The sequence below is a fragment of the Neodiprion lecontei genome, chromosome 6, assembly GCF_021901455.1.
Source record: "Neodiprion lecontei isolate iyNeoLeco1 chromosome 6, iyNeoLeco1.1, whole genome shotgun sequence".
NCBI classification, from domain to species: domain Eukaryota; kingdom Metazoa; phylum Arthropoda; class Insecta; order Hymenoptera; family Diprionidae; genus Neodiprion; species Neodiprion lecontei.
The window spans coordinates 30602282-30614398 of NC_060265.1; the positions used below are offsets into that span (position 1 = coordinate 30602282).

A 12117-nucleotide genomic window follows, 5' to 3' on the forward strand; every position below is an offset into this window, starting at 1 on the left:
ACGGCCGCAGGGCGTGCCTCGTAAATACCGCGAGGGAGTTTTCTTCCAGAGCAAGCTGCGGACAAGAGCATCCAGGACACGCGGACGGCCCGGGCATCGCAATTAATTTTTTCCCCGAACGCGTCGACCGCATCCATCCGCGTCCCCGTTCCTCCTGCAGGCACTGCCGTTCCCATCCCGCAAGCCCAGCCTTCATCCCATACCACCACGTGGCGCAGTTTGCGATGTGCCCTCCCGGATTTGCATCCGGGATCCGCGATTTGCATTTCAATTCCCCGAGTCTTCGAGCCGCGGACGGTAGTCGACAGCCAACACCAGTCGCCTAGCCGCGACCGCGCCGTATAGTATACCTACTATACCTACGCGATGCGGTGTACGGGGTACACTCACGGTCTAGGGATGAAAGGGGGTGCTTGTTGCTAAATAACGGGAAACTTCTCACCGCACCCCCGAATCCCCGTCTCGTCGGCTCGTTTACGAAAGAGTGCAGGCCACGGGGCGATCGGATGCAAAATTGAAAAAATTAGGGCCGGGGATAGACGCGATTCGGGCGATAACACGAGCGAAAACATCTGGCCACCGCGACCCCGTCGCGTTGGTCCCGCTACTGGTATAGCAGCCCCTAGCTTGAGCCCCGATCGATACTTTGTAATTATATTATGCAGAATGTCAGTCGGCGTGTTCGCCGAGCGCTTATACATTGGGGTGACTCCTTCGCTCTTCTTTTTCCTCTCCTCGTCCCCAGAGCTCTTTCCCACCCCTCAAAACGCTCGTTCTCCGTCACCCCCGCCGACCCCCCAAAGCGACAGTCGTCTAGTCGTTCGTCATGCGGAGTGTAGCTCGAGCTCCCAGAACCGGGACGAGATATGCGTAGGTAAATACGAGGGTGGATGGACGGAGGCGGCTGTCGCAACGCGGATGCACCCGCGAATCTCGATTCGCGTCGTTACCGCACGGCGGGACGGCGGCGAGCGAACGGTAATTAAAAGGGAATACGTGACGCGCGTTATCCGGCCGCAACGTGGAATCAGTGTGTGCGTTCGTTTTATTCGCAGGATCTCGCCGGGATGCATGTACGCACGAGGGGTGTCGTTAAATTTTACAAATGAGCGTTTTCAGCCACACGAACGGGCCCCGAACCAACCCCCCCCCCCCCCCCCCTGCCTCCTCACTACCACCGTCCCTTACAAACGTTGCACGGTACGAGCGTGAAATAAAAATACCGAAATACCAACCTCGGCCCGACCGCCGGCGTACGAACAACCCCGGGTCATACGCCGGGGGTAACAAATGTCCGACATTTACATTTAGCACCGGCGGAACGGGCGGGGGGTGGACTCTCACCTTCACCCCTGACCACCGGCAGAGACACGCACGACCCCTGCCGTGCACCTTCCTTCTTATTTACGCTAATCCTCGGAGAGTTTTGAAAACCCTCTCAGGTTCGCCCCGCGCCTCGCAAAACCGCTGCTTAAAGTCCCCGCTGGGAGCGAGGAGCTTAAGCGGAATATTTCCGCCCCCGTTCTACGGGGTGGAAAGATGGCGCTGACGGTGAGATAGGTGATATAGAGACGGGGCGCGGGGGGTTGGGATACTGAGACTCGCGTAACTTTATTAATTAAAGGCTGTTAGTCGCTGTTGCTCGATACAACGTCGCCTCGGCTTCTTTCTCTCCCTCTCTTTCTCTCTATCTACATCCCTGTCTCGCCTTCTGTCGCGGAACTATCGCTGAAGCGAAACGCAAAGGCTAATACTTTCTCGGTGCAGTGCAGCTGCAGGTACAACGCAGTTCGTAGCGTTCGGTGAGTTGAGTCAAGTCCACGTATATACGCGATAACGTTAAAAAATTCGTACCCATCAAATCCTCTTCTGTGTCTATTTAAAAGCGAAGAAAAATGAGGAAAATAACGCTAATAAAAAACCAGAAAAAGAAAATAACGAGAACGAAAAAGCGCAAGAAAGGTGACGATCAGCGGTGCGGAATGTATGCAAAAGCCTCGTTTCGCACAATATTTACGGTTCTCAGACACAGCCGGTCACACATGCCGTACATCCATGTATAATCGAAAGCGGTTAAGAGTGAAATTCAGATGGTTCCAGACTCCAGGTAATTAAAAAACTACCTTCGTACACTCTACCCAGGTACTCTTCGCGTGTGCCGTGAGCTCGCTAACGAAAACGTATATTAATGGGGTAAAAATACATCGAGTAAAGAAGCCGGTTGACGGACGACGACCGCGAGCAGGTGTAGGACGAGTGCTGGGTGGGAGATGGAGGGGTCGGTGGAAGTCGGAGGCTGTGAAGGTATCAAGGGAAAGCATCCCGGACGGCGGGGGGGTCGGAGGGACGAGTCGGGGTCCGCGGAGGGAGGATCAAAGCGCTGGAGATGATTTCATTACGACACACCACTCGTCTGCTCCGTTGAAATATCAAAAGAGTGCACCCGCTACACCGCCAGTACTACCCCCGGCATCACCAGCACGCCAACGCGCCCCTGGCACACCCACATTTCACTTGGACCCACACGAGCGCAGGGAGTACCGCCGGTACAACCAGCCAGCGGGATCTCTTCTCGCTCTCACATATCTCCGCACAATACCTTTCGCCTTCCCAACCAACCAACCAACCAACCAAGCCCTACACCCTCGGAGGGAAGAATATTAGCTCAAGCTGCCGTCTATTGTCGGAATAAGCTCGAGATGTATTCATGATAAGGATATTTTTTACATCACGCGAGTCTTCAGGTTTTGGAGGAAGAGAGAGCGAAAAGGGATGTACAAGGTCTGACAGCATCGAATACACTCGGCTTGATCGATATTCAAATTTTCAGAAAGAGACAACGACGAACATCTGGATCCTCGCTTGATGTTGCGTCAGATGTTAAAACAGCCGAAGGTTGATTTTCCCTTGCATTTCGAGACGTGACGTCACAGCGAATGAACGACGTTTCGGTGGCTTTTTCATTCATCATAAGCCGACGAGGCGCTGTTTAAACCAGACCTTGTTGTGTAACTCTGCGGAACAACGGTGAGGGGGAATTTCTTGTAGCGCGTGTGTGTATAAATTTTGAGAACGTTGAGGGTGAACGGAGTGATTCGCGAGACGGAAAAAGCTCCTTGTGTACTTCATATTATTGTGTCGTTTACCGTAACCGTCTCACTCGCCCAGGTTTGAGCTGATACGCGACAAGCCGCATGTAGGTGTGCGGGAGGGCGGTACGTGTGTGCGATTCTGAACCAGGACCCTCGTCCTGGAAACGGTGCGCGTACCCGACGAGTATGGTTTAAGAGCAAGCACGGCGTGGGTCGGTATCCGAGGATCGAGACACACTGAACAAACAACGTGTCACGCACTCTTTGTCCACACGACTGCCAAAGTTTGAAAATTGAACTACACGTCCTCTGGCAGCGTCGCCACGGCTGCTCGACTCTGTCTCCTCCATGGTCGAAACATCGGGCGTAAAGTTATTGCCCGCTAAAGAAAATTGACTTGAACCAGCGCCAGGAGTTTTATTATACCTGGCAGAGAGAAGAGGGGGAATCGCTATCCGCAGCCGAAGGACCCAGAATGCCGTTGCCGCTGACCATCGGCAGGGTGCAAACGACTTCCGCATCTCCGATACGACAAGGTCCAACTTGGCACGTGTTAAGTTTACCTTGTTTGGTGTTGCGGCCTGCTGCTGCGGGGAACAGCTCGTGCTGTGAATCGGCTGCTGAACGGATCCCTGGGGTATGACCTGGTTGATGTGGTTCAGGTGGTTAAGGTTGAGGTGGTTCAGCTGACTCTGCTGCTGCCCGGCCTGGTTGGACCCGAGCTGCTGCTGGTGCTGCTGTACCTGGTGGCTCGTCTGGTGGGAATTCTGGTGCGAGGTCTGGTGCGAGGCGGTGGGAAAGGTGGGTACCGTGAACGGAACGAACAGCATCGGGCTGCCGAGGATGTGCGCACCACCTCCACCCACTGCGCCCGTATCCTCCCTACACCTGGCGGCCGGAAACAGACGAAAAATTGAAATGCAACGGCTTGGGCACGCGGTGCAGCCTGGCGCCACCGGGACCGGAACCTACCTGCACTCCTGCCCCAGTCCCTGGTGCTGGGGGTGGACGTAGGGGGCGGCTCGGACGGAGGTGGTGGACGCCACCCTCGCTACCCGCAGCGACAGGCCGCCCCGTTGACTCGTGAGCTGAACCGGGGGCGGTGGTGGCGGGGGCGGAGGCGGGGGGTTGTTATGCCCGCAGCAGCAGGCTCGGCAGCCGGGTTGTTGCCCGGTCTGGATCGCCTGGATCGCTCTGAGATGCGACGATGTGGGGCCCCTGGGCCCCGTGGACGAGCAGGGGTACACCCCAACCAGGCAGCCCACCACTGCAGGCCCGGGGCCCGGTGCACTCGGAGCCAAGGCGGTGGTCGCCTGCAGTGACGAGGCCACCCCAAATCGAGTTCCCCTTGCCGCGGGACCACCACCTCCGCCCCCTTCCTCTGGCTCCCGGCTTTCTTCTTTTCTCTTCTGGCCTCGCGGAACCCTCGGTCCTTCCGCCCGCGTCACGGTCGTATTTCCTCTTCACCTGTTACCGCGGACTCTCTCGCAACCCTGCCGAGGACCGCGCGCGAAGTCGAGGATGCCTCGAAAGCCGGTAACACGTGCTCAGGAACAACCGGAGAAGCTTCTTGTCCGATTGATTTCCAAGGTTATAGCCGTTCAAGGTTCCATGCAGAGTCAGGGACCGGTTTCAACAAGTACGCCGAAGGACTGTGACACTCAAAATCCTCTTTTGCGTCTGTTTCGGTATGACCTTCGACTTTCGATAGCAGCGATCGACGATCGATCAATTCAAATCCCTAAAGAACTTATTCACAGATTCTCGCTCCCGCTGATGCGGCGGACGAGCCGGCACGAAGCAGATGGTTGATACGTGGCTTTTCCGAATGTTCAACGATCAGTCGTCGTGACTCAGAGAAATCCTGATCCGAGTCATCGATCGCGTTGGCGAATCGTAGAGCGGTAACAAACTTGATGATACTGGTACAACTGGTAACTTTAAAACTGGTCAACTCTCCACTCGCGTCGAACTAACCGGCGGTTCGGGACTCGCGACGAGACCTCGGAGAGTGTCTTGAGGCCGTTGAGGACGCGATCGAAAGAGTCATTACTGGTGTATAAAAGTACGAAAATCAGGTCGCGTGTCCTCTTCGCGGTATCTCGAGAGCCGGTGGCCACGTGCGGCGACGATTCTCGACACCACGGGTACGTAGAAAAGTAACCGAAACCAGCGAGCGAGCGAACGAACGAACGATCAGCGGGTGTTTTGCGCCGTCTGATAACACGGCCGCGACGACTGGCTTGGGAACAACGGAAACGACGGCGACGGCGACTCACTCGTGTCTTTTCTCTCCTCGAGAGCAAGAACAAAGAGAGAGGCTAACCGTGATGTCGGATGGTCGCTCGCCGACTGACTGGTACTTCCGCTCTGGCTGTTGTGCGATTCGGAGTGGGGGTTGCTTCGTGGGTTGTTGTGTGTAGGGGTTACAGGGGCGGCGCGGGGCTGCGCGGGTCGAGGGGTTCGTGCGCGCTTCAACGCTCGACGAGCGGGAAACCCAGGACGCTATTCTCGCGAGCCCGATCCTTTCACGTGGCCCTACGCACTCGCTACGCACAGTTCGCCCCTCGAAGAGCACCCTGCGTGTCGGCCGCTCCGCTCGAATTTCCGACAATCCGCGAATCACCGAACAATCGCGATTGGCCGATACGATCGTTTCCGGTATAGCCCGCGTCGCAACAACCTGAGGTGATCGCGGGGTGGCCGAAGGTGGGAAAACTCACGGTATCACTTCACTCTCACCTGGCGGACTCGGACAGCCGCGATTTCTTTCCGCGCGCGGCCGAGAACCACGACTGAGATAACCAGCTACGGAGCTCTACGTGTATCGAAATGTATCACGGAGTCGGAACGAGCGACGAGCCGAGAGTCGGTTGCTGGAGGGCGCGCCGAGCGGTGGCAGCGACGTCGACGTCGACGGCGACGGCGTCGGTTTTGTTCGTGAGAAGGGCTCCGCCGGCACGACGACGGCTAGGGGTTGTATCGGGCTGCGCTCGGTATCGCGGAGTGGGGGAAAACCTCGGGAAAATTCGCGGGAGAGAGAATCTTCTCTTTAATTACCTCTTCACGGCCGGTCTTCGCCCGCAGCCCCGCTCACCGAATTCCTTCCTGTCCACGTGAAAGTCGCGGAAGAGACGCGACGCGGCGCGAGATCAACGCGGGGTCCTCTGATCCACGCGTGACTCGTTGTATCGCCGAGTACGACGTTCATTGATTCGCCAACTCGCCCCAGTCTGCGCCTCCCCGCCGTCTCCCCTTCAACCCCTCCGTTCGGGGGAAGGACTGCGTGTGTGCGTGTCACCGTCGACGTAAGCGTGCGGCTGCGACCTGCGGGGCGATTATAATACCGGGACGGACACAACGGGGGATGATTCGACGGAAGTTGATGAAAAAATTAACCACCGTTTTTCAACCTGCATACGATACCTTTGCTCAGCTAATTCGCCGAAGGTTGACGCAGACCGCGAGTCGAACATTGGAACGCTAATGTATTCCGCGCGTTACATCTGCTCCGTGCCTCATTACCATTCGCCACCCGTTATGCTGCGGCCCGATGCCACCAAGGCTCATCCAGACCGTAAATGATCGACATCCCTAATTTCTGCACCCGACGAGCAATCTACCAAACTGTTTCTCAACTAGGAGACAACTCACTGCCGGGAGTTTTCTATGAATGCCAATGAATTTGCTGGTATTGTCGAACAACGTTTCAAATTGCTGCGAGTAGAAAATTAAAAATGCCGATACACTGTGCAAACATTTTGGCCGATCATCTGTTTTGGGATTGTTAACTAGAATGCCACTTTAGACTGAAAATTTGAAAGACTAACCATATTACGGTGACTGAATGAACCCCGATTCGTCGTTCGTTTTCGTTAATCACTAAACGAAATATGTAGTTGCCTCAATTTATTCGCACGCGCGCAGCGATCCGAGTCACCCTCTGATCGGAATTAGCGCTGTCTACCTCAACACATCACGTTCGCATAAAGTTCATCAATTATAATGAACAATTTATACATGAAAAAGCCGTGTCACCGTTGCCTTGCAGGTCGGGTTGGGTTGGGTTAGATTACAGTCGCTCTTGTCAGACAACCTGCCTCCACTGAATAAATCCAGCACCCCCGTTTTACATCGTGCCTAACACTGGTCGAACTGGAAACAGTAAAACAATGGACACTGCCGTTTGAAAATTTTTCATTTTTCAATACGCGTCAATCCTCCTCACCTTCCCCAATATTCGTTTCGAAGTCCTGAGTGTAATACGAATTGACAAATGCGCGTTTCAAGAGAAGTTTCTCGAAAAGCCGCTCGCCCGTTTTATACCGCGTGTTCACGTACGACTGTGGAAAGGATTGCGCCTGACGTATTTTCTCGAAAATAAAACCAGACCTGAACAATCTGTCCGCGAGAACAAAGAGGAGGAAGTAAGAAACAAAAAAACGAAAAAGGTACGTCAGAGAAAATCCAATCCTACGCGATATTCGCACATTGGACCTTGGCAAACTTCTGGAAGGGCAACAAATTGCAAAAAGATCGAAAGGGGGGGGGGGGATCCAATCGCGCGATACGTCACGGCACGACTTACCTATCGGACTTTAAGCTGATCCGGGTCGCAGGGTAATCCGCGGGTGAAATAAGAGCTCTGTATCGAGGGGCGGCCGCCTCCGGCGACGGACGGACATTCGGCCCTCGACGAGCCTATTTCGATGGGGTGGATGACGCTCGAGTGGGTGTATTCATAATGAACCTATATGTATGCAAATGGCTGCATATCGTACGCGACACGTACGGCCGCCGGGGCGAGTGTGCGTCCCGGGTGCATCGGGCAGCCAAAATGCAACGATTACACGCATGCACGCGCCCGCTCCGCGTTGTTCCGAGGAGCAAACGACGCTCCGCCGACCGCTGGCTGCGCTGCGCTGCGCATTGTTACCACCTAGTATTTATACAGAGTTCTGCAGGGGCTTTGCTGTGCTCAAACGAACCGGACGCCTAGGGGACCCGATATCGCTCGATTCAACTACTCTGCTTTGACGAATTTGTCAAATTCCCTTCCGTACCGCTTCGTGAAAATCCACGAAATCCGAAAATTTCGAAAAAAATTCAACCACGACTACAAGGAATTTTTCACACGTGTAATGAATTTTCCGACATACTACGAAGGGAACCAAACGCTTCACCGCTCAATCCTGCGACCTTCCGTCATTCCGATTCTACACCAATCGTCTTGCTTGATAGAGTTAACGGTCTCGACTATTTCGAGGCCAGCCGTGGCCGAAGGGACGAAGAAAATGTGATGATTTGTGTTCGGTAGCCCGAAAAATTTTTATCCCGGTAAAATAGAGGGTATATGCGGTATACGTATAAATGCAAATCGTTAAACGTATTTCTCCCAGAGTTGGTTTACGATTGGCTAAAATCGTCCGTGGTCTAGGCAGTCGGCATAATTTATACCCGCTGAGGGCTGTTAATTTTCAAGGATTTGATACAGCGTACCCGCGAGATTTATCTCGAGTGCTATCGGGGTGAAAAATCATTTGATAAAGTTCCCGAGTACGGTAGGTATATATATATATACACAAATACGATACTTCCGCGACGGTATTTATAATAGCGAGGAAAATTATTGCCGGCACTGATTTAGGTATAAGTGGCACGAGGGAGTCGAATAGAAATAATTTTTCATTCCAGGATTCGTCGTCTTCTCCACCGTTGTGGAAGTAAAAACGAATTGACTCGGATCATTGCCGGAGGCGTGGCATTAGAACTCGACCGATAAAAGAGCTTTGTGCAATTACGCAGTTGATAATAATCAGGGAAGATGGAAAGATGGTATCTCTCGTGCCTCACGCGTGTACACGACGAGCGTACGTGTGCGAGACGTGCATTATACATACATGTATAGGTAGGTACGCGTATAATGCTCACAGATACGAGATAGCGATAGGTGCGGCGGCAGATCGCATAAATTTCACCGATAAACGCGTTATTTATAGCGAGCATAAATTTCCTATGCTAATTCCCGATGATCAACGTAAAATTGTATTCTCATCCGGATCCGGGGGCGGATCGGCGAGCGGCGTCGGAAGGGGGCGAGAGGGGGAGGAGAGGAGGAGGGTTGATATTCGGAGGCATTGCAGCGTCGAACGTGGGCGAAGACGCGGACGCGGATACGTGTCGGTCTTTTCGAAATTCGCACCACGCCCCGAGACCCGTAGAAACGGCGGGAAGATTAGCCGAAAGGAAAATTTTTTCCTAGTTTCAACGGCGAGCTTCGGCCCCCGGTTAAACTCGCGGAGGATTATCGCCGGTCCGGGTGCAAAACCGGGCCTCTGGCATCTCCTTGTCTACCGGTGCCCGCTCTTGGTCCACGTTTGACTTAATTTTCATTCAAGGCATTCCGCGCCGGGAGGAATTTCGAGCCATTAAACACCAGCTCGCTATCTTTCGACCGTGGGCGGGGGCGCCGAAGGAACTGGAAGCTTCGTGTACCGACGCCACCGCCGTCAAAGCGCCGTCCTGCACCGACTCCGCCCCCGCCCCTCACAATTATTCCGTATAATTATATTCGTTTCGCAACGACACCCCCGGGACTCGAAATTGAAATTGAGCCTCCCGCCCCGCGGGCTCTTCGTTCTTAGCCCCCCTCCCCGCCGGGAGAAACGAGCCGCGAGGGCGGGGTGACCCGTCTCCTGTTTTTCTAGGCCTCTGCCAAATTATTCCCCCACCCCTCGAGTCCTTGGTGACGGTGGGCCGGAGGAGGGGGACCGCCTTGAAATCCTCTCGAGAAACCTCCGCGTCTTAATCTTTCCAGGAATTCCGCGTGAGACCTCAAGTATGTGCTTTCGGTTTCCCGGGATTTTGAGATGGAGCCTCTGACGAGGGCGCGGAAAATGTTCGTTTGCCTCGCCCTCATTTTCACCGGGCTTTCTCCGCTTATTAGACCTCTGCCGCCACGGCGCACTATTTTTATTGACTATTTCTTGAAAGGAGGATGCGCGTTATGGGTTGACGAGTCTCCGCCTGTTACAGAGATAAAAAATATCGCACAATATTGATAAAATCTTGTAGCCAGGCAGCGTTGAGAGGAGCAAACCCTGATATTCAATATTTGCGATCGATGCAGGATGTTGGATAGCGGAAGTATTTCATCATCGAATTTTCCGCCCGCGTAGCGAACTGCGATTTGTCAAGAAGTTATTTCATTCCTCTTTATCAATTACGGGAAAGGGGGGAAGAGGGTGGAGATGCCCTCCGTTTCCCGGAGGCGCAGTGTCTTGGAACGGTTTTTACCGCCCTCCGTCTCCCCCGGTGAAACCACCTCGTCCCATTATCCAGATATTAGCCATCGGGGACGCCGCGGAATTGCTACAACTTAAATAATTTATTTTAATGTGATCGCCGCCTAAGTGGCTAACTGTTACATTCGAGCGGATTTATTTTTAATTAGAAATCGTTGCCGCTCCCCCCCTCCCCTTCTCCCAACACCAGCGAATCGCCCTTTGATGAAGACCCGCGACGCGAATTCACTCCGCAACCCTTTCGAGCTCTGCCAGAATCAAGCCATTCCCAATCTACCGACTAATACGCTCACTCTTACTCTCTCTCTCTCTCATTCGCTGTGACTCGCATTTATTACGAACCTTCTCTCAGTTGACGTTACTTAATTATCACGACTCCGCGTTCCACCCTTCTCCATCCACTCGTAAAGAGAAACTCGAAATTCTAGATATGGAAAACGACGACCACCGATCATTGGAGGACTTCTTTGTAGACGTCGCGGAAGTACGTGTGAAAAAAGACTTGCGGGATAGAAATCCACTTTTTCATGGTGGATCCGCTTCAAGCGATGTCGTGTCAAAATGTATTCCCTCAAAGAGTCGGGAATTTCTTAGATCTTTTAAATCATCGGGAGACACTCGCATTGACAATACCTGCTTGGCACACGTGGCGCGGTTTGAACGTATTGGGTTAGAAGATTGTCGAGGGGCGGGAGGAGCGACGAAAGGAAGCTTAGGATGACTGTATTTGACGGGGCATATCTAGCGTCAAATTTATTTGCACGTACATATGTTTGAGATGCACTCAGCCGCGCGTCGCGAATAAAAATGTGACACGCGTCGCCGGCAGTTCTCTCCGTATAGCCAAACTGCCAGCCGTAAGGCTTTTCGTACACCCGTACGATCCTGCGGAGATGGTTACCCCTCACATTTCGGGGGAAAATAATATCACGTCTAATGTTACAAACGCAACCACATCACCGGATTCGTACGAGATGCGCGCAATTCCACGGAGCCGCGGCTTCTCCGTTCACCGCCAATCAGTCAAGAAGGACTGTTGCCAATTACCCGGTGTCACCACCTGTCCCGAAGTTAACAGGCCTTCCCAAATCACGTTGGCGCCATTGTTATATCGGAGAAAATTACTCCCACTGATGTATACATGTATATACGTACCGCTGTTAGACTGAAACTGCGCGTTTCGTTACGCCACCTGTGAAATACACTCTTCAAGAAATTTTCGGCATGAAAATACCGATCCTATCTCTCCAGTTTACGACGCAAAGTTTCAGCAATCAATCAGAATCACCGCGGTGAATTGGCACATCGAGTTTCCAAACCGTGTGGAGAAGTTCTCCAATCACAAAAGCAGCCGCAAGGCGCATTGTTCGGTGAACGAAGAGCCCCGTGCACGAGCTGGTAGAATAACAGTGATCGTTTGTCAGGGTTCTCGGATTCCGCGTTATTGAGTAAGGTGTGGAGGTCAAGCACGCAACGTGTTTACGCAACGCAGTGCCGATCGAGCCACCAACGAAGACGGACGTAAACCAAGTTCCGTTCCCCTCGGGGGGGTTCGCTTTGTTCAAGAAGCTTGCGGAATGAGCGAAAGCTCCGGTGATAGGTAGGACTGAACGAGGATGACGATAAGCCCGTTCAATCCCAAAGACGCCGCGCCGTTTCGAGTGGGAGGAGTGTGTGGCATGAATAAACAAATTAGTGCTCGAGGTGAAGGTGGGTGCTCG

At 53.4% G+C, this 12117-nt stretch overlaps 1 protein-coding gene across 3 annotated transcripts in view; it reads right to left on the reverse strand.

Annotated features, from left to right (window-relative positions):
- The window catches only part of LOC107224420 (nucleolysin TIAR), a 310510-nt gene that overhangs the window by 281916 nt on the left and 16477 nt on the right, over positions 1-12117 (reverse strand). For 2 of the 3 annotated variants that reach the window (XM_046744102.1, XM_046744103.1), the window contains exons 1-2: positions 4065-5629; positions 3656-3980 (exon numbers count right to left, since the gene is read on the reverse strand). The exons of the other annotated variant lie outside the window; for it this stretch is intronic. In XM_046744102.1, the coding sequence (XP_046600058.1) occupies positions 3656-3922 (267 nt within the window). In that variant the 5' untranslated portion in view covers positions 3923-3980; positions 4065-5629. Of the gene's footprint in view, positions 1-3655; positions 3981-4064; positions 5630-12117 lie in introns of those variants that run through there. 3 annotated transcript variants of the gene reach the window in all.